The sequence below is a fragment of the Schistocerca nitens genome, chromosome 1 (genome assembly GCF_023898315.1).
Source record: "Schistocerca nitens isolate TAMUIC-IGC-003100 chromosome 1, iqSchNite1.1, whole genome shotgun sequence".
Classification (NCBI taxonomy): domain Eukaryota; kingdom Metazoa; phylum Arthropoda; class Insecta; order Orthoptera; family Acrididae; genus Schistocerca; species Schistocerca nitens.
The window spans coordinates 540,840,853-540,860,240 of record NC_064614.1 but is presented as its reverse complement, the minus strand read 5'-3'; the positions used below and the strand labels follow the sequence as shown (position 1 = coordinate 540,860,240).

Genomic DNA, 19,388 nt, shown 5'->3' with positions numbered 1-19,388 from the left:
AAAATTACATAAGGAATGATAATTATCTACAATTCTCCTCTGTAGGACAATCAGTGTCTTGAAATGTTATTTTAATATAATAAAATAAGAGAATAAAGGGAATTTATGAGCAGCCTATGTGGTAATACTTTGGTTCAAATTTAATAACTAGATTAGTGGTGAATGTAATAGTTACATTGTTAGTAGTATTAGTGTTAAAAGGACAATTATCTGAGGAATTGTAGCATATCTTCAGTTATGTAATTGTTTAATACCTAACACTGAAACATTCAATTTCAAATAAAAGGTCATTACTACATGCATTCTTCTAGATCACCTACTGATGAAGTAAGATTTATTTCTCACCTCTCCTGTAAGGCATCATCAAAATCATCATCATCTCCATCATCCAGCTGTGTCCAGCTCTTAAGTTCATGTCTTGACAAGGATGCAATTTTCTTCTCTGTGAAGTGGAGAAAACATCTTTTCTTAGAAGCTTTAACTGCATAATAATTTTATTTGAATTTATATCTAATCTGCTACACTGCCAACACTGAACTCCAATACCCATGCTTTCCACCATTCAGGTACTTATTTTTCTTCCTTCTTTTCTCTTCTTTCTTCCTTCCTTCCATCTTGGTGTTTTGCCAGGAAATATAGCCAACATCATGCAGTCATTATTACACATTTTTTAGCAAATACAGTCACTTGCTTTGTTGTTAACGTGTTTAAGAAAATAAATATGGTGGGAAAATTAGATTCCAACGTTACTCCAAGGCCATTAGCAATAGACGACAAATATTGATCAGGTCAGGAGCAGGCAATTATTCAGTTGAGACCTTTATTACAGAAACATCACAACACTCACCGGAAACAATTCGGGAAGACAATAACAAACTTTAATCTGGATGGCTGAAAAAGAATCTGAACCCAGTTCCTCCAGAATATGTATCTACTGTATTGTTTCATCAGTATGTTCAAATGAGACTAATATGGGGAAGGAAATTGGTCACGAATCTGTTTAGGGAATCACTCGACCAGTCTGCTCTAGTGCGTTAGAGATCATACGGATAAATATCAGGATGGGAAGTTTTGAATGCTGCTACTGTTCAATATAAATCCAGTTCTTAATTTCTGCATCTTGCTCAATAAAAATAATTGAAGGCACATCTTTCCACTCATTATCATACTTGTTCTTCCATCATTTATTACAGATAGTACTAAATGCAAGAAAAATTATGGAAGGAATGATCATTATTTACATTTCTGCTTTGTAGCAAAAACAGAGATCTGAACTGCTGTATTACAAGAAGAAAGTGCCCGAATAAAGCAAATTTATAAACAGCTACCTACATACATGGAATCATTCTGCAATGAGAAATAAACAGCTTCCAGATTTTGGTGGATATGTTGTAGTACTAGTTCCCACCTGCCGTTTTCTTAGAAGCTGGTATTAGGGGAAGTATCCAGATGGTACGTGTGGTGAAACAGGCACCAAGATCATGATCGACATGTTGTAGAGCATGCTCTGCAATAGGATACTGTGTGTTTCTAGTATGCACCTTCTGCTTATACCCATTCATCCTAATTGATAATTTGGTGGTAGTCACGCTGATGTAAAAGGCCAAACGGTGTTTACATAACAGCTGGTACATGACGCGTCATTTCACAGGTGGCTCTCCTTTTGATAGTATATGTTTTGCCAGTTATATAGCTGGTATACATAGTGGCAGGAGAGTGCATATGGCAAGTCTTGCAGGTGGGACAGTCACAGGGGTAGGAGCCATAGGTAAGAGAGATGCGTGCAGATGGAGCATAGGGTCTGACTAGAATTTTGCGGAGATTGGAAAGGTGATGAAAAGTTATTCTACAGTGCGTTTAAAATTAGTTGCGACTTTTGACAGTTCAGTGTGGAATGAGAGGAGGGAAGCAAGTTGCAAGCGTGAGCTGGGTGCATCGGCAGCTGACTGCGTGAACAGCAAGCTGCACAAGCTGGCCCACCTGTGATCTTTCTCAAATGACTGTAAAGAAACTATCAGCTAAAAACATTTGATTCTCGCACATTGCAGCTTCATGATGAACTGCATATCATTACGTTAATGTTTTTGTGATATTTCAATATTACTGCAAGAAATTCCTAAGGTTTACAGTGAAAAATAAGGATCGCTATGAATTTGCATTTCGTGCGTGTTAGGTCGTATGTTGCCTCATATGAAATGTAGAAACATACTGAATTATTATTTAAACTTGAAGGGATCTGTCTGCAGTCTCGAGAAATGGAATGTAAGTAAACCACTCCGTCATGAAAGCACACACCAGTGAAAAATTCAGAAAGAAACAATTATGAATCCCACTTATCAAATAAACCATTCAATGTATCGAAATGAGATTTTGGCAAATGATAGCACACAAAGAGCACAGTATTTTGCTATATAATTAATATGCAAAACTTTCATATCTGTCACAATAATCAAGCAATTACTGATTTTTTCAGTGAAATAATGTAATTTTTAAGGACCATCGATAGCTGGTGAAATGAGAACGGCTGTGGGTTTTGTGACAGCGTAAGTAAAGTCAAGCGTTTATTTTATTCTGAGAATGGGCTGTTTCATGAACTACTGACACTAATTTCCATCAGTTACTAGTTTAATAACATATTATTTCATGATTCTGTCGCAATTTCAACTGTGTTAGAATATTAATGAGATGTGTATTGGTAAACTATGCTCTGTTTTGAGAAAAGAAGCAGATTTTAACATGGCATCAAGAGAAGTTACGTATTACTCAAAATTCGACATAGGCCTTCGTGAAACCATCTCTCCTCAACTCTATGACAACTTGAGACCTGTCCTGTGGTGCAACACTTGAAATGGCTTCTTTTTTCAGCATTTTATTCTCACTGAGCGTATTCTCATCCGGATTTAAATTAATGTGATACGGACGAAACCTGACTGAACTATGCCCTTCAACATCAGCCAGTTTGTCAACCTGGTACTGTGGAAGTTCCATTAACTTCACCTTATACATGGTACGTTCAAATTTATCCAGTGGAACACTTCTTTGTACCCAGAGCAAAATATACGCTTTCATCCACTGGATTGTTGTAGCTTTATCCATCACAACAGATTGGTATGGCGCAATGTTAATTAATATTGTCGAATTCAGAGGAATATTTTGTGGCAGAACATTATTTTCAAAGCCATTGAATGTGTCCTCAAGATCTATTTTCATTGTAAATATAGCGTTTCCAGATGTGGTGCACTGTTTTTATTAATACAAATCCAACACAATACAATTGGTCACAATACCTGATGATGGATGGCATAACACTTCAGCGCCAGAAAACAGCACACACCAATGAGAGATTACGAACTTAGAAGCATCTATTGCATGACACCACATGGTAGTAGGTATCCACGGTGTGGTAACAGAGGCACTTTACCAACCGAAGCGCTGGCGGTGGAGTAGGGAAAGCCTGCTTACCACTGGTGTTACCTGGGCAAAGGCGTCACATCCCCTCCACTGAGTGAAATGTCAAAAGTAGCAACTAATTTTAAATGCACTATAGGTGTGGTGGGCAAACTCTCAGACAGGAAGGATTTCATTTCACGACATGATTTTAGGAAGTCATGGCCTTGTCAAAGTAGCTGATTAATACATTCCAGACCAGTGGCGCACTCTGAAGTTGTTTTTTGGAGGGATCAGCAGTGCAGGGTTGGATGTGATGACCCGGGAAATCTGGTTTTGAACTCGTGTGGTGGCGTAATTACGTCCAGTGAAGGCTGAGATGAGAATGATGGTGTATTGCTGTAAAGAGTATGTACCTAAACAAATATGTTTGCCTTGAATGCTAAGGCTGTATGGGAGGGAATGTTTGATATGGAAAGGTTGGCAACTGTCAAAATGTAAGTACTGTTGTCTGTTGGTAGGTTTAATGTGGGCAGAAGTGTGTAGCTGACCTTTGGTGAGAATGAAAGCAACATCAAGAAAAGTGACATGGGATTCAGAATAGGAACATATGAAGTTTAATTGGGAAAATATAGTTAGAGATCCCAGAATTTTAAGAGGTCAGCCTCACCATGAGTCCATATGGCAAAGATGTCATCAATTTATCTAAACCAAACCAGGAGCCAAAAAGGCTTATGGATCCCACAACAGCCCCCTCCAGGTGACCCATGAAAAGACTGGCATAGGAAGGCACCATCCTGGTTCCCATGGCCATACCCCTGATCTGTTTGTGTGTCTGCCCCTCAAAGGTGAAGTAGTTGTTGGTAAGTACAAAGCTGATTAAGGTGAGTAGGAACAATGTCATAGTTTTGGAATCAGGTGGGCACTGACTGAGGAAATGTTCAGCAGCAGACAGACCATGTACATGGGGGACGTTGGTGTAGAGGGAGGAGAATCAATGGTGACAAGCAAGGTGTGTGGTGGGAGTAGGATGGGCACGGATTTTAAATGATCTACGAAATGGCTGGTATCTTTGGTAAAGGAGGGAAGTATTTGTAATATGGGTTGGAGGTGCTGATCAACTAACGCAGATATATGTTTGGTGGGTGTTTTGAAGCCAGCAACTATAGGACAACCAGTACGATTGCGTTTGTGGATCTTAGGAAGAAGGAAAAATGTAGGGGTGCATGTTTTGGGTGGGGTAAGAAATTCAATAACATGTCAGTTCTCATCACCCACCTGGCCTTAATTTATGTTAAATTCTTCCGTCTCAGCATTTCTTCATGTCTTACACATCTACTTTTTACCACCCCTCCCTCTCCCACCTCCACTTATGTACAACGCACTTAGCTTTCAACTCTTATTAACTCATGCATGATGTTTAATCAGTAATCTCTGGGTTGAATATTACCCTATCTTCCACCTTTATGCTCTCAGGTTTTCGAATCTCATCCAATGCAGTCCACAGCAATCAGTATTTCCTTCTCATCCCGTCCAGTAAGTCTCCGCTGACCCACAGTTCTGGGTGACTTTGCCGAAATCTAACCCTTTTCCTAGACCTCTACTGTCCTTTTCCTTCACCCCTCTCCCTTCCCCTTCAACCTTTCTGCCTGAAAAAGGAGCCACTGCCTGTGAAAGATTGCCTAATTAGAACCTTCTTTTATGTGCATGTTCTGCCACTGCTTGGTCAGTAGAATTTTTATCTATCCAATTAAATTAAATTATTGGATGTGTTTCATATGAAAATACATGTGGTTTTGCAGGCATTGTCTGAAAACAGGTACTGTAGAAGTATCGTGAAGATCGATGCAGCCGTCTGTCCCGAGAAGAAGATCTGCTGAGGTGTTCATTACAATGAATATATTAAGTGAAGTGTCAAAGAACATCATCTCTCGAAAGAAACATGCTCTGCTTGTTGCAACTTCAATTATGTTTGAACTGTCACTATAAAATTTAGTCAGAGAGCAGTGCAATATCCTGTTTATAAGTAACAGAAATCAAATGCCTATTCAACATGCGTCATTTAGTATTTCCTATGCTCCCTCTAAATGATTCTGTCTCAATGTTCAGATAATATCTTTCATTCTACTAGTCTTTGTATCCCAGTACTGATCCATTTGAGCTACTGCTCTTATTTTGGTGACTATGTTGAAGGGAAGATAATAATTTTACTTAGTCTCACTAGTACATTTTGGTGGTCAATTTGCATCAATGAAACTTTCACATAGGTTTTACAGATTTTCTCAATGTGGATGGAAAGAAATTTTATTGGCCAAATCATAAGAACTGTTTTGTAAATTCTTAGAGATATGTGGAGAAGGGGGCTGAAATTAATCACTAACAACAAACAATGCAAAGATAAATCAGAAACTTTGATCATAATATGTTTTTGCTCCAAGATCAGTTTTGGTTGTTACCCCAGAATTAAAAAAAAATCAATCTTTTCTTTTATACTGGCAAATAATACACAACTGAAATGTTTGCATCTCAAAAGCACGTCTTTTTAATTATATACAATTTTGTGCTGAACATACAAAATGTTTAACTTATGTCAAATTTAGTATCAACATAAAATAAATGCACTGAGTGATTGATAATTTCATATCTTCAATGAAGATATCAAACTTTCACCACTGCGAACTTCTCCTTCCCATGTTTGTTTCATACCACATTCTTAATGTATTCTTATTTGTGGAATGAAAACATCCAGATTTATCAACATGCTGCTTTATATATCCTTTACGGTCAAACTACCTAACACAGAAGTGGTAACTCTCAATTTTTATGTAATTTGTACTGACTGCTGTGCTCAACTATAGAGAAAATGCTAAGCCTGCTCATACACTGAGATGTTACTGTTTGACATATAATCACAAGGATATGACCACATCCATTGTATGTAAACACCTATGTATATCTATGTGAGTATGCTATTACATCTAGTTTGCCTGTATAGATTTTTATTGTTTAATTTGGTCAACAAAACAGTGCAGCATAAATAATTTATTCTAACTGAACAGGTCATGTGGAAATACTTCATCTTCCATCAACTGTACACGATCATCGTGACAAATTTCAAGGACGTGTTCGAAAATTTGTTGTGGGAATACGTACAACAACAGCAGAAAATTTACTTAACATTAAAATTATTGAGAAATTATTTACATGCTAATTTTCACAATTCCTTCACTTATTACACATGAACTACTCCCACTAGAACTGTAAAATGGAAAAAATGTATTAAATATGTCAGTACAGTATCAGAACTCCTCACAGAATGGAAATAATTTAATGAGTAGAGGTAATAACTCACTGCATATTAGAGTCACTGAGTTGTTGCAAGGCACATAAATAAGACAGAGAGCTTTGCTAGTATTTGGATGAATCCTTTTTCAGAACTACACAGAAAACAACACACACACACACACACACACACACACACACACACACACACACACACACACACACACACACACCTGTATGGCTACACTGTTCTGACTAACTATATAGTGATATATTTTGTAGTTTTAATTTGTACGCACATGAATGGAGCTTCATTATTTAAGCACTAATGATAGCTGCTTATCTACTGATAATGCACAAAAACAATGATGAGAAATTAGTAAATGTCTATATCTATTATTCAACAAAAATGACGATTAAACTATGATTACAGTACCTTCTTCTTGTTTCATTCGCTCTACCTCATCCTGGCTCAGGAAACTAAAGACCTTCTCTGTAAAAATGTAAAAAAAGAAAAGAATAAATTTGTTAGTTTTAGCACAATTCATGTTTTATAAAAACAAATACAGCAGAAGACATTGTAAGGAAAGAAGGAAGGCAAGCAGAATAGAATTAACTTCTTATAAATGATTAGGCCATTTAAGACAGAGTACTGGCTCAGGAAAGGTGTGATGTGCCAAAGTAGGCTGAGTATTGTCACAAGAAAGACCATGACACCACACTCAATTACAGGTCAATAGTAAGTGATTAATTTTTTGCCAGTTAATTATATGTTTATGTATTTTTGTTTCATATGCTAACCTCAGAACTAAAACTGTGCTACAGATGTGATTAGAGGAGGAGTAAGCAGCTCAAAGGAAGAAGCTCATGAGCAATAGCATAGCAGAAAATCATTCTATCAGGAGATTAAAAACTAAGCTATTGTTAATATCACTAAGAACACCACACTTTTGTTGATGGTAAATAGTTCCGTAGCATTATAGTATGAGATTAGCACCAGTGAAGTACAATTTTGGTATGGAAATGATCAGAGTTGAATTGAGATACTGATCCCTACCTGACTGAAAAGTAGAACTGCGCAGGTGGGAACTCTGCCAACAACATATCCTCCATTCCCGTAACCCCCCCCCCCCCCCCCCCAAGCTTAAACCTTTGCTAAACCCTGCCTTCCACCTACTTATCCCCTTTCCTGCTCCCACTTCAGTACTATGCACATCTATCCTGACAACACACCTACAAGTTATTTCCCCTTCTCTACTTCTCTCCCCTCACTGCCCCCTTACATCAGGCTTCCCGCATACCCTGCTATCCCTCTCCCTCTCCCTCTCCCTCCCTGCCACATGCCTCCTCCTTAATCCCACCACTCATGCCTCAATCAGTGTAAGACACTTAAAAATATCATAGAAATTTGATGCCATAATATTCCAGTAACTTTTGGCTCAAATCAAAAATCCCTTACAGCTAACGTACTTCCTTTGGCAAATCCTGCTTTAAGTTGCGAAACAGGCATCACTGAACAAGCACTGGAAATCAGAATTAAGCTGTAGGCTGATGTATCATATAGTACAATCTTTCTTGCTACTGTGCATTTACTAACAAACTGCCATCCTATATGCTCATCACATTAGACCATAAATTCTATACTTCCATGACTTACTTTGTTCGAGGCACACACAGCACGGAAATTACCACGGTTCACTTTTAACGATGAACAAATTAATCAATCACACTGCATAGTATCTTCTTTGATTCAATATTCTACCACTTTTGCAGGCAGACAACATAAATTAATCATAATGGCATGTGTAAACATGGCATAAATTTTGTGCCAAAAATACACTTCATGGAAGTCACACAGTGAAATGAGGGCCTTCATATCCTCACAATGGCAGCTGCAGCTTCCTATCAGTAGGTCTATTTTATCTAACACTAAAACAATTGAATACATGAATTCATCCTTAGTCTCTATCACAACATGTGCTCCCATTCAAGTTATTAATTCTAGCTTTTAAGTGGAAGATGGGAAAGAGGGAGGAGGGTATAATCTAATGTTGTTGTTGTTGTTGTTGTTGTTGTTGTTGTTGTGGTCTCCAGTCCTGAGACTGGTTTGATGCAGCTCTCCAGGCTACCCTATCCTGTGCAAGCTTCTTCATCTCCCAGTACTTACTGCAACCTACATCCTTCTGAATCTGCTTAGTGTATTCATCTCTTGGTCTCCCTCTACGATTTTTACCCTCCACGCTGCCCTCCAATGCTAAATTTGTGATCCCTTGATGCCTCAGAACATGTCCTAACAACCGATCCCTTCTTCTAGTCAAGTTGTGCCACAAACTCCTCTTCTCCCCAATTCTATTCAATACCTCCTCAATAGTTATGTAATCTACCCATCTAATCTCCAGCATTCTTCTGTAGCACCACATTTTGAAAGCTTCTAATCTCTTCTTGTCCAAACTATTTATTGTCCATGTTTCACTTCCATACATGGCTACACTCCAAACAAACACTTTCAGAAACGACTTCCTGACACTTAAATCTATGCTCGATGTTAACAAATTTCTCTTCTTCAGGAACACTTTCCTTGCCATTGCCAATCTACATTTTATATCTTCTCTACTTCGACCATCATCAGTTATTTTGCTCCCCAAATACCAAAACTCATTTACTACTTTAAGTGTCTCATTTCCTAATCTAATTCCCTCAGCAGCACCCGACTTAATTCGACTACTTTCCATTATCCTCATTTTGCGTTTGTTGATGTTCATCTTATATCCTCCTTTCAAGACACTGTCCATTCCGTTCAACTGCTCTTCCAAGTCCTTTCCTGCCTCTCATAGAATTACAATGTCATCGGCGAACCTCAAAGTTTTTATTTGTTCTCCATGGATTTTAATACCTACTCCGAATTTTTCTTTTGTTTCCTTTATTGCTTGCTCAATATACAGATTGAATAACATCGGAGAGAGGCTACAACCCTGTCTCACTCCCTCCCCAACCACTGCTGCCCTTTCATGCCCCTCAACTCTTATAACTGCCATCTGGTTTCTGTACAAATTGTAAATAGCCTTTCGCTCCCTGTATTTTACCCCTGCCGTGGTCAGAATTTGAAAGAGAGTATTCCAGTCAACATTGTCAAAAGCTTTCTCTAAGTCTACAAATGCTAGAAACGTAGGTTTGCCTTTCCTTAATCTTTCTTCTAAGATAAGTCGTAAGGTCAGTATTGCCTCACGTCTTCCAATATTTCTACGGAATCCAAATTGATCTTCCTCAAGGTCGGCTTCTACCAGTTTTTCTATTCGTCTGTAAAGAATTCGCGTTAGTATTTTGCAGCTGTGACTTATTAAACTGATGGTTCGGTAATTTTCACATCTGTCAACGCCTGCTTTCTTTGGGATGGGATTATTATATTCTTCTTGAAGTCTGAGGGTATTTCGCCTGTCTCATGCATTTTGCTCACCAGATGGTAGAGTTTTGTCAGGACTGGCTCTCCCAAGGCCGTCAGTAGTTCTAATGGAATGTTGTCTACTCCCGGGGCCTAGTTTCGACTCAGGTCTAATAAATAATAATAAATCAGCCCTTGCACACACAGTTAATACCCACTGGCCTTGCATTAGGAAGATGGTCCACAATGAAAACCTATGTGAATCATTCACATCAGCCTTCCACAGAATATCAGTTTATGACTCAACAACACGTCTTTTTTTTAAAAAAACAACAACAACAACAACAACTGCTGGTACTATATGGGGCACATCAACCATGATAAATCTGTTCCATCCAGTATTCAAGATATACGAGACATGCAAAATACCCTCCAATTTCAAGAAGAATTTGATAAGCTCAATTCTAAAGAAAGTGGGTGCTGATAGGTGTGACTATTACCAGTATATCAGTTTCATAATCATGCTTGCAAAATGCTAATACAAATTATTCAAAAAATAATGGAAACGCTAACAGAAGCTGACATTGGAGAAGATGAGTTTGGCTTCTGGAGAAATTTAGATGAACAAGATGCAATATTGACCCTATAACTTATCTTGGAGGATACATCAAAGGAAGGTTGACCTACATTCATTGCATTTGTAGATTTATAGAAAACCTTTGATAATGTTGACTGAAATATACTCTTGGAAATTCTGATTGTAGCAGGAATAAAATTCAGGGAGTACAAAGATATCTGCAACTTACACTGAAGAACACAATTGAGAAGCAGTAGTTAAGAAGGGAAAGAGAGACAGGGTTGTCGCCTACCACAGATTTTATTCAATCTATACATTGTACCAGCAGGACAGGTAACCAAGGAGGAATGTGGAAAAAGAATTAAAGCATAGAGAGCAGAAGCAAAAAATCAAAGTTTGACAATGACATTATAATTCTGTCAATAACATTACAATTGTGTCAGGAAATCAAATGGCTTGAAAGATGAGTTTATTCAAATTGATAGCATCTTAGAAAGAAGTTACAATAGGACATAAACGAAAGTAAAATACAATTATGAAATGTGGTTGAAGTAAATCTAGTAAAGATGGAATTGGATCAGGAACTGGGACATTGTAGTAGGTAGGTTTAGCTATTTGAGAAGTAAAATAAATGAAGACGGAATTAAAGAGGATACAAAATGCAAGCTGTCAATAGCAAGATAGGTTTTTCTGGGAAGAGGAATATGTTTACATCATATATATAAAATCTTTTCTGGAAGTATTTCTCTGGCGTGTAAACTTACACATCAGTGAAATGGGGACAATTAATAGTACAGATGAGAGGAGAATAGATTTAAAAATGGTGCTACAGAAGAATGATGGAGATATGATGGTTAGATTGGGTAATTAACAAATAAACACTAAAATGAATCGAGGAGAAAGGAAATTCAGGGTACAACTTGACTAAACGAAGTGACTGACCGATAGGACACATTGTGATGCAAGTGACAGTATGGTTATGGAGAGAAAAGAGGACGAGGTAAAAATTGTAGATGGTCACCACGGCTTGACTCCAGGAAGCTTGGTCAGGTTGATGTAGATTACAATGAGTATTCAGAGAGCTGCATCAAACCAGTCTTCAGACCGAACACCATCTTGACTTAGATCCATCAACAAGAAATAACAGCACATGATGACTTCTTTGGGTTTATGTGGAAATGTTCTCATTTGTCTATCTGATGTCTCTTTTTCTTATACAATCCTATGCTCATCACCTTTCTCACATTGCCATATTTCCTTGAACATAACCACAATATTCCCATCCGCTCTCATTACCTTTTTCAAAATCCCTGACATACATTAAAGCTTTCATTTCTCCATAGCACTGCTTTTTATTTTATAATCCAGGACATCCTTGTTTCTTACTTCTTTCCTTTTAATCTATTTTCATGATACCTCTTATAATTCTGTTCATCTAGCTTTATAATTAAATTTCCTTAATTCCCTTCTCATTTGTCACACTGTTTTTTGGGAGATGACAATATGCTGATTTACTTCAAACATATTGATGTTTTATTTACTTTCATATTTTAATTGTTTTTCTTTCAGTTCAACTGACAAAATGGTTATAACACACACCATTAATATTTACATTCAATAATCAAATATCTTCCTGTTGGACAAAAACCATGATTCCTCTTACTTTTTTTGTTTTGCTGACAGTTTAATCTATAACTAATATGATTGTTTTTTGTACATAGAAATAAGCTTTGGACTCTGTCTGTGACTGCAAATGGCAGACATGGGTGGCTGTTTCAAGTTGAACAGAAAAGGATAGGTATAGCATTGCAGGCCAAGCCCAAAGGAACTACGGTGTCTGTTCGTCCACAGCAAATTTTACACGCATTTTATGATCAACATGCTTTGTCTAGAAGAAGCAGCTTCATGCAGTCTTTACAATATGATGTGAAATATTTTTTATGATAAAGAAAGCTAATATTTAACTTCAGTTTTTCATGAAATCACTTTCATGAATGTTTGTTATACTGTGTGTTCAAAATGTAAATGTTGACATATGTTCACTAAATACAGATTACACGTTGGCACATTCATTTCTTCAAGTACAGCTTATGTGCCTCAAAGAGAACTAAGGTTCTTTATCTTGCAATGTCAATACTTTGGATCTTCAAGTGTAAACAAGAGCAAAAATTGACAATATTATGAAAAGGATAGCTGCTACTCACCACATAGAGGAGATGATGAGCTGCAGATAGGCGCAACAAAAAGACTGTCAAACAAAGCTTTTGGCCCAACAGGCCTTCATCAGAACTAGGCAAAAAAAACACACACACACACACACACACACACACACACACACACACACACAGAGAGAGAGAGAGAGAGAGAGAGAGACACTGTGGTCGTGTGTGTGTGTGTGTGTGTGTGTGTGTGTGTGTGTGTGTGTGTGTGTGTGTGTGTGTTTAAGTAATTCTGATGAAGGGCTGTTTGGCTGAAAGCTTTTTTCTGACAGTCTTCATGGTGTGCCTATCTGCAACTCAGCATCTCCACATACAGATTAACCTAAAAGTGGCCATTGTCAAATCCTACAGAGTAATTGAAGTTAACATTACAAGTTAAGTGGTTAACTCCTTCAGACCTACAGCACATTACAAGGCACTTAAATTTAAAACCAAAAACCTGGTACCAAATTGAGAAAAATTAATGGACACTGTACTGAAGGTGTTTTTTTTTTTTTTTTGCCACGTTCTTCTTCTTCCTTTTAAAAATACTAATATTTTTGCTCTACATTACGGCATGTTTTGTAAGCAGTTTTGATTTTGGAGCCATTAAGGAGGCCAGAAAAAAAAATGTTGAATTCACAAAACCCTAAGATAGATTACTGAGATCCCATATTTTATTGTGGCCAAACTATTTGATTTTATACTTCTAAACAATTGTGTCTGAAGCAGTTCTCAATCATTTATGAAGAACATTTTCATCTCTTGTTCTTTGGTTCTAGAATACCTGGTTAGTCAGGTTCTTCCTCAGAATCCTCACTGACTTGTGGTTCTGGTTCTACTTCATGGCACTTAATGTCTTTTTATCCTTATTCACAATATGTCCTGACCTTTTTAATCAGGCAATATTTTTGTTGTCTTATCATTCCTGCTGTAATTAATACAGAAGGAAGCCCAAGGGGCCCATTGTCTTCAGGGAAGGTGCAGGGCTCAAGTTCATTTACATCAATGTCCATTTTGCATTGTACACTGCATCTATAATTAACGTACTCAAAATGGTTATTTCCATTTACTTGAGGTGCTTTGTTAGCATTACTACTCTTCAAGAAATTTAGGCAGATATATGTATTCACAGCAACTTCACCTTTTTCATTTGCCAACAGCAACAGCGGAGTCAACATGTGTGTTAGGTGTAAAATTCTCAATGCATTCAGGAAATTCTTGTATGAAAGAGACATGAGGGACATTTGCCCAATCACACACAAATTTGGTGAGGCCTACTGGCTTAAATGACAAAACAATTCTCTTGTGTTTATTATCACAGATTCTCTAATGACAATATCCTAATAAGATATTGTTCTGTTTAGTCCTGGACAACTTTCAGCACAAATGAAGGCTTTCTTCTTCACGACTGCCATTTTACAAAAACTGTGGAAAAGACAAACAATGATGTTGGACCCTTTTGCAGTCTGCACACTTTCCAGGCATAGCTAATTTGTTTGTTTGTTTACATGCTCACACACAGCCCCAACCAAATATTTAAATTCTGAATGGTGCCAACAATAAACAGGTCCACGCTAAAATGGGTTACTGAGTATGTGAACATGCTGGGCCAAGTTGAAACTGTAGTGTAGACAAGTTTTATCACTACCTTCAAAATTTTCCTTAGCCTTTTTGACAGTTCCTTATAAAACTTCCTTTCTTTTGCAACATTCTGTAGATGGGATATCATTTTCTCAATATTTCACTTTAGTTTCTCCAGGCACTAAATCTATAGCAGTTCCAGATGTGAAATTCCTCTAATGAAATGCACAAAAATCTGATTTAGTCTTCATAACAACTACTACTGGGTAGATATTAAGTTTCAAAAATTTTGGTATTACAGTTACTTGATGGTGCAAGTTTTAAATTTGCATAACACACAGTGCTACTTCTGCCTGGTAAGATTAAGGCAAGTTGTTCTGTGTAATTGTGCAAAAATCTGACAGCAAACACTGGATCACAAAAAGAAGCCACATTCTTAGGAAATTTTCTTGCATTACCTTATGCTTTCGCAATCACTCACCTATTGTTATACATGAGGGGATGGATTGGGGTTGAGAGCTAGCCTCTTGGAGGAAGACCAGATTGACAGCTAGGAATGCTTGAGGGAGGGGTGGCAGATACAGTTGTTGTGTCAGGTGGGAAACAACACATGCTGAAGGCTACGTGGTGATGTGAATTGGGAGGGGCTGATTTGGTTGGAGGAAAGAGACACCGTAGAGTGGAGGGCGCAGGAACTGTGGGTTACCTGAGATTAAAGCCAGGACGATTACGGGAGTGGAGGATCTGCTGTAAGGATAACTCCCAACCACGCAGTTCAAAGAACCAGATGGAGGAGGGAAGGATCTAGATGGCTTGGGTTGTGAAGCAGCCACTGAAAATGAACATGTTGCACTCAGCTGCATGTTGTGCCACCAGATGGTCAACTTTGTTCTTGAAAACAGTTTGGTGATGGCCATCATCTTTGTGGACAGCTGAGTGATAGTATACCAACATTAAACGCTGTGCAGTGTTTGCAGAAGAGTTGGTATATGACATGGTTGCTTTCACAGGTGGCCCGGGGTAGGATAAGCCTGTGACAGGACTGGAGTAGGTGGTGCTGGATTGGGCAGGTCTTGCACCATGGTATTCCATGGGGATGATGATGCCTGTGACAAGAGATTAGGAGTTGGAGTGGCATAGGGATGGACTAGTTGGCTGGGTGACATAATACCAATTTAGGAGGGGTGGGAATGGTCTCGGGAAGGATGTCCCTCACTTCAGGACAGTATGCGAGATAAAGGCCTACTGAAGGATGTGGGTCAGTGGTTCCAGTCCAGGGTGAGATTAGGTGACAAGGCAAATGGGGACATGTGAGTATATGGTACAGGAAATCTGTTTGTGGACTAGGTTTAGGTAGTATAACCTGTCGGCGAAGGCCTTTCTGAGGCCTTCAGCATACTGAGCAAGGGGGTTCTCATCACTGCAGATACGCCATCCATGGGTGGCTAGGCTACACGGGAGGGATCTTTTGGTGAAGAAGGGTTATTTTTCTCCCACTGAAGAAACTTCCACTCTTGATGACACCACCACCTCCAACCAACTGCCCAAAGCTTAGCCGCTCAAGTCATTGATACTAACCACTATCTTCACCTACTTTTGACCATCCACACCCCATTACCACCTGGAACCCTGTTCATTATTGTTGATGCCATCTCCCAATACATCAACAGCCCTCACCAACTACAAGTTGAAGGAAAGATTCACAAACAAATCCATGGATACTGATCACTCCAAAAATATCATACTGCTGACTCTAACAAGATCAAATATGCCTAGAAGTTCATATGAAGATAAGAGAGCAGAGCTGCTTGAATAGAATATTCGCCTTGAGTAAAATAAGAAATGATAAATGTCTAAAAAGTGAACAGCAATTAGTGGCGAGATGGCATTTCAAATTTTGACAGGACATTAGGGACATTATGAATTACCATTTCTTGTACAATGTAGAGTTTTATTTCGAATATTTAGAAAAGAAACTAAGTGGATGTTAAGAGCACTGAAATGGCCGATATCCTACGGGAAATACCATATATCCTACTGGAAAGTGCAAAAATAGCAATGTATAGACTAATAAGATATTCTAGAAGAGACATATCTAAAAATCTTGTTTAGGTTACAGGAGTTGTTATCCTTAAAAAGAATAAAGGTACATAAATACAAATTTCAGTTACCTCGTAAGTTTACCACAGAATGATAAAAAAGTAATGTAAATTCCTCAAAAAAACAGATTAGCATTTAGAAATATGAAGTGACACGAGAAGTAATCTTGAGCCTCAAAATTATTTCTCAAGGCAGAGAAAAGTACATAAACGCTTTTTAGCATTGTAAGCTGGGATATCCTCCAAGGCTTTCCATAAAGATGTTCAAGAATGACAAGAATGCCTTGGTTGCCTCCACATTCAGGTAAATCGCTGGAGTGTTCATATGTCCCCATTGCTCACACCAAAGAGCGAGTTTGTCAAAATGAAAGCGCCTGGCAGAAACATAAATGGCAAGCTGTACAACACATTGTGATAATCAAATAACACAAAACTTGTGCTAGAAAATGAAAAATTCTAGAAACTTCATTTAAAAAGCTGAAAGAGTAGATAGTACACACTGCAACAATAACATTATGAATACGAGGTGTGGCTAGAAAAAAACCAGACTAGTACTGGTGAAACAATAAAACGAATGCAATAAGGCTGAAAGTCGCGTGGCCTGTCACGTGACTCTCGCTCCGCCTACTGCTCGAGTTTCATCTGCCTCCTGCACTCAGTCTGCCCGTGGCGTCTGTTTTAAGTAGTTGACGTTTTGTCTGTGCGTCGGAAAATGTAGAGTGTACAGAAAGAACAGCCTGTTAACATCAAATTTTGTTTCAAACTAGGAAAATCTGCAAGTGAAACGTTTGTAATGTTACAACAAGTGTACGGCGACGATTGTTTATCGTGAACACAAGTGTTTGAGTGGTTTAAACGATTTAAAGATGGCCGCGAAGACACCTTATAATTGGGAGGATGGAGGCTACAATCTGCATCTGACCATCCCGACTTAAGTTTTCTGTGATTTTAGGTAAATTTCAGGCAGATGCAAGAATATTTCCTACTATAAGGCCATGGTCAACAACCTGTCCCAATCTTCTGAAACTTATCTGTAATTATGTATATGCCCATATATATGAATTATGTTTCTTGTTCATAAAAGGTAGTACGACAAGTCCAATGTCCACCTAAAAGTGATTGACTGGGGAATAAATTACTACTACTACTACTACTACTACTACTACTTCTTCTACAAATTTGATGAGCAGAGTGGACGATATTACAGCAGCTTTGTTCGCAGATGCATTGGATTAACGATGTCTTGTCAGTATTGGCTTATATTCATGAGCTTTCTCACTCAATTCATACAGAAAATTTTTCTTATACTAGCTAATCAGTAAGAATAATCCCTGTTACATCCCAAAAAATAATGACCATAAGCTTTTGGCGCACACTATCTGACCAGAAGTATCTGGACATCAATATGGGATGTGCCAATCCATTGCCTTTTTGACAGCTTTAACTCTGCAGGGGACACTTTCAATGAGATGTCCAAATGTCTGTGGAACATGGCAGGTCATTCCTCCTCAAGAGCCGATACCAGAGAAAAACGCTGGGGTCCGGAGCGAAGGCAATGTTCTGAGTCATGCCAAAGGCATTTTATTTGGTTCAGGTCATGCAGGTCTGGGCATGCAAGCCTATTTCAAGAATGTTATTGTATACACATTATTGCCTCACAGATGTTGCTTTATGACACGAAGCACCAACATATTGATACAATCAATCATTGTCTCTGAACTGCTTCCCTACTTTTCACAGTACAAAATGCTGTAAAATGTGTTCATATCCTTCCTCACTTAGCACTTCCTTAACTGCAACACGTGGACCACATCTTGACCATTAAAAACACCCCCATGCCATAACAACATCTCCTCCTCACACGGTAGCTGGTAACATTTTTCCAGGCATTTGCCAAATTCAAACCCTGCCATCAAACTGCCACATGATATAATGTGATTCATAACTTCAAATCACTCATTTCCAGTCATTCATTGTGCTGTGGCATCGCTCTTTAAACCACATCAAGTGTCACTTAGCACTGACTACACAAATGTATGGCTTACAAGGAGCTGCTCGACCACCATATCTATTCATTAATTTTAACACATTATGCACAATCATTATGCTAGCAGGATTGCTGGTAGAACATCAGAACTCATGAGAGATTCCTTCTGCTGATTTCACCCGATTCTTTACAGTTCATGAGGTCTGCCTGGTCTTGGTTTGGCAGTGGTTGTTCTTTTCACATTTCTGTTTTACAATCACATCACCAACAGTTGACTTGGGCAGTTTTAGAAGGGTCGAAATTTCTCCAATGATTATCCATGTTCAAAGTCAGTGAGCTCTCCTGACTGGCATTCTGCTGTTCCTGCTTCTCTACTGACAAACCAAGACTCCTTACCTGCTTTTATACTGGCAGGTCTGCCTTTTACGACATCTAGTGGTCAATTTTGCATTTCATGTGAGCATCTGGATACTTTTAACAGATAGTCAATGGCTGCCTTTCTTAGAGCCAGGCAGCCAGCTTTCACCAATTGTTTTCAATGCTGGTTCATTTCTGATGCAAAACATACACAGAAGTTCCTTTTTAACAGTCCAAACATAGGTGAGAAAATATGACTTGTTTGTTTGCAGTCATCAATGAACAAATGTTGTACCCACCATGTGGAAAACTTTCACACAGTTAGTTACTCAGGTAAAATGTAGCATACTCTCTAGTCAGATATGACCATCACACCACGTTTCACCGCGTTAATCACCAAGCATCGGACATCAAATGGCACACTCTGCAACAAAACTGTTCTTTGTTCGTTGTATAGGTGCATTTGTGTGCACATCATCATGGTATTTCCACAAAATCGCACCCATGTCAGTTCCAACTTGCAGATGGTTAGTAAAGT

The 19,388-nt window shown here is 38.3% G+C and overlaps 1 protein-coding gene across 8 annotated transcripts in view; it reads right to left on the bottom strand.

The window, feature by feature from the left end:
* LOC126253889 (protein lap4) overlaps positions 1 to 19,388 on the bottom strand; it is a 564,085-nt gene that overhangs the window by 61,519 nt on the left and 483,178 nt on the right. For all 8 annotated transcript variants that reach the window (XM_049955263.1, XM_049955269.1, XM_049955268.1 and 5 more), the window contains 2 exons: positions 7,106 to 7,162; positions 346 to 442 (listed from right to left, as the gene is read on the bottom strand). In XM_049955263.1, coding sequence (XP_049811220.1) covers positions 346 to 442; positions 7,106 to 7,162 — 154 coding nt within the window. The remainder of the gene's footprint in view (positions 1 to 345; positions 443 to 7,105; positions 7,163 to 19,388) is intronic.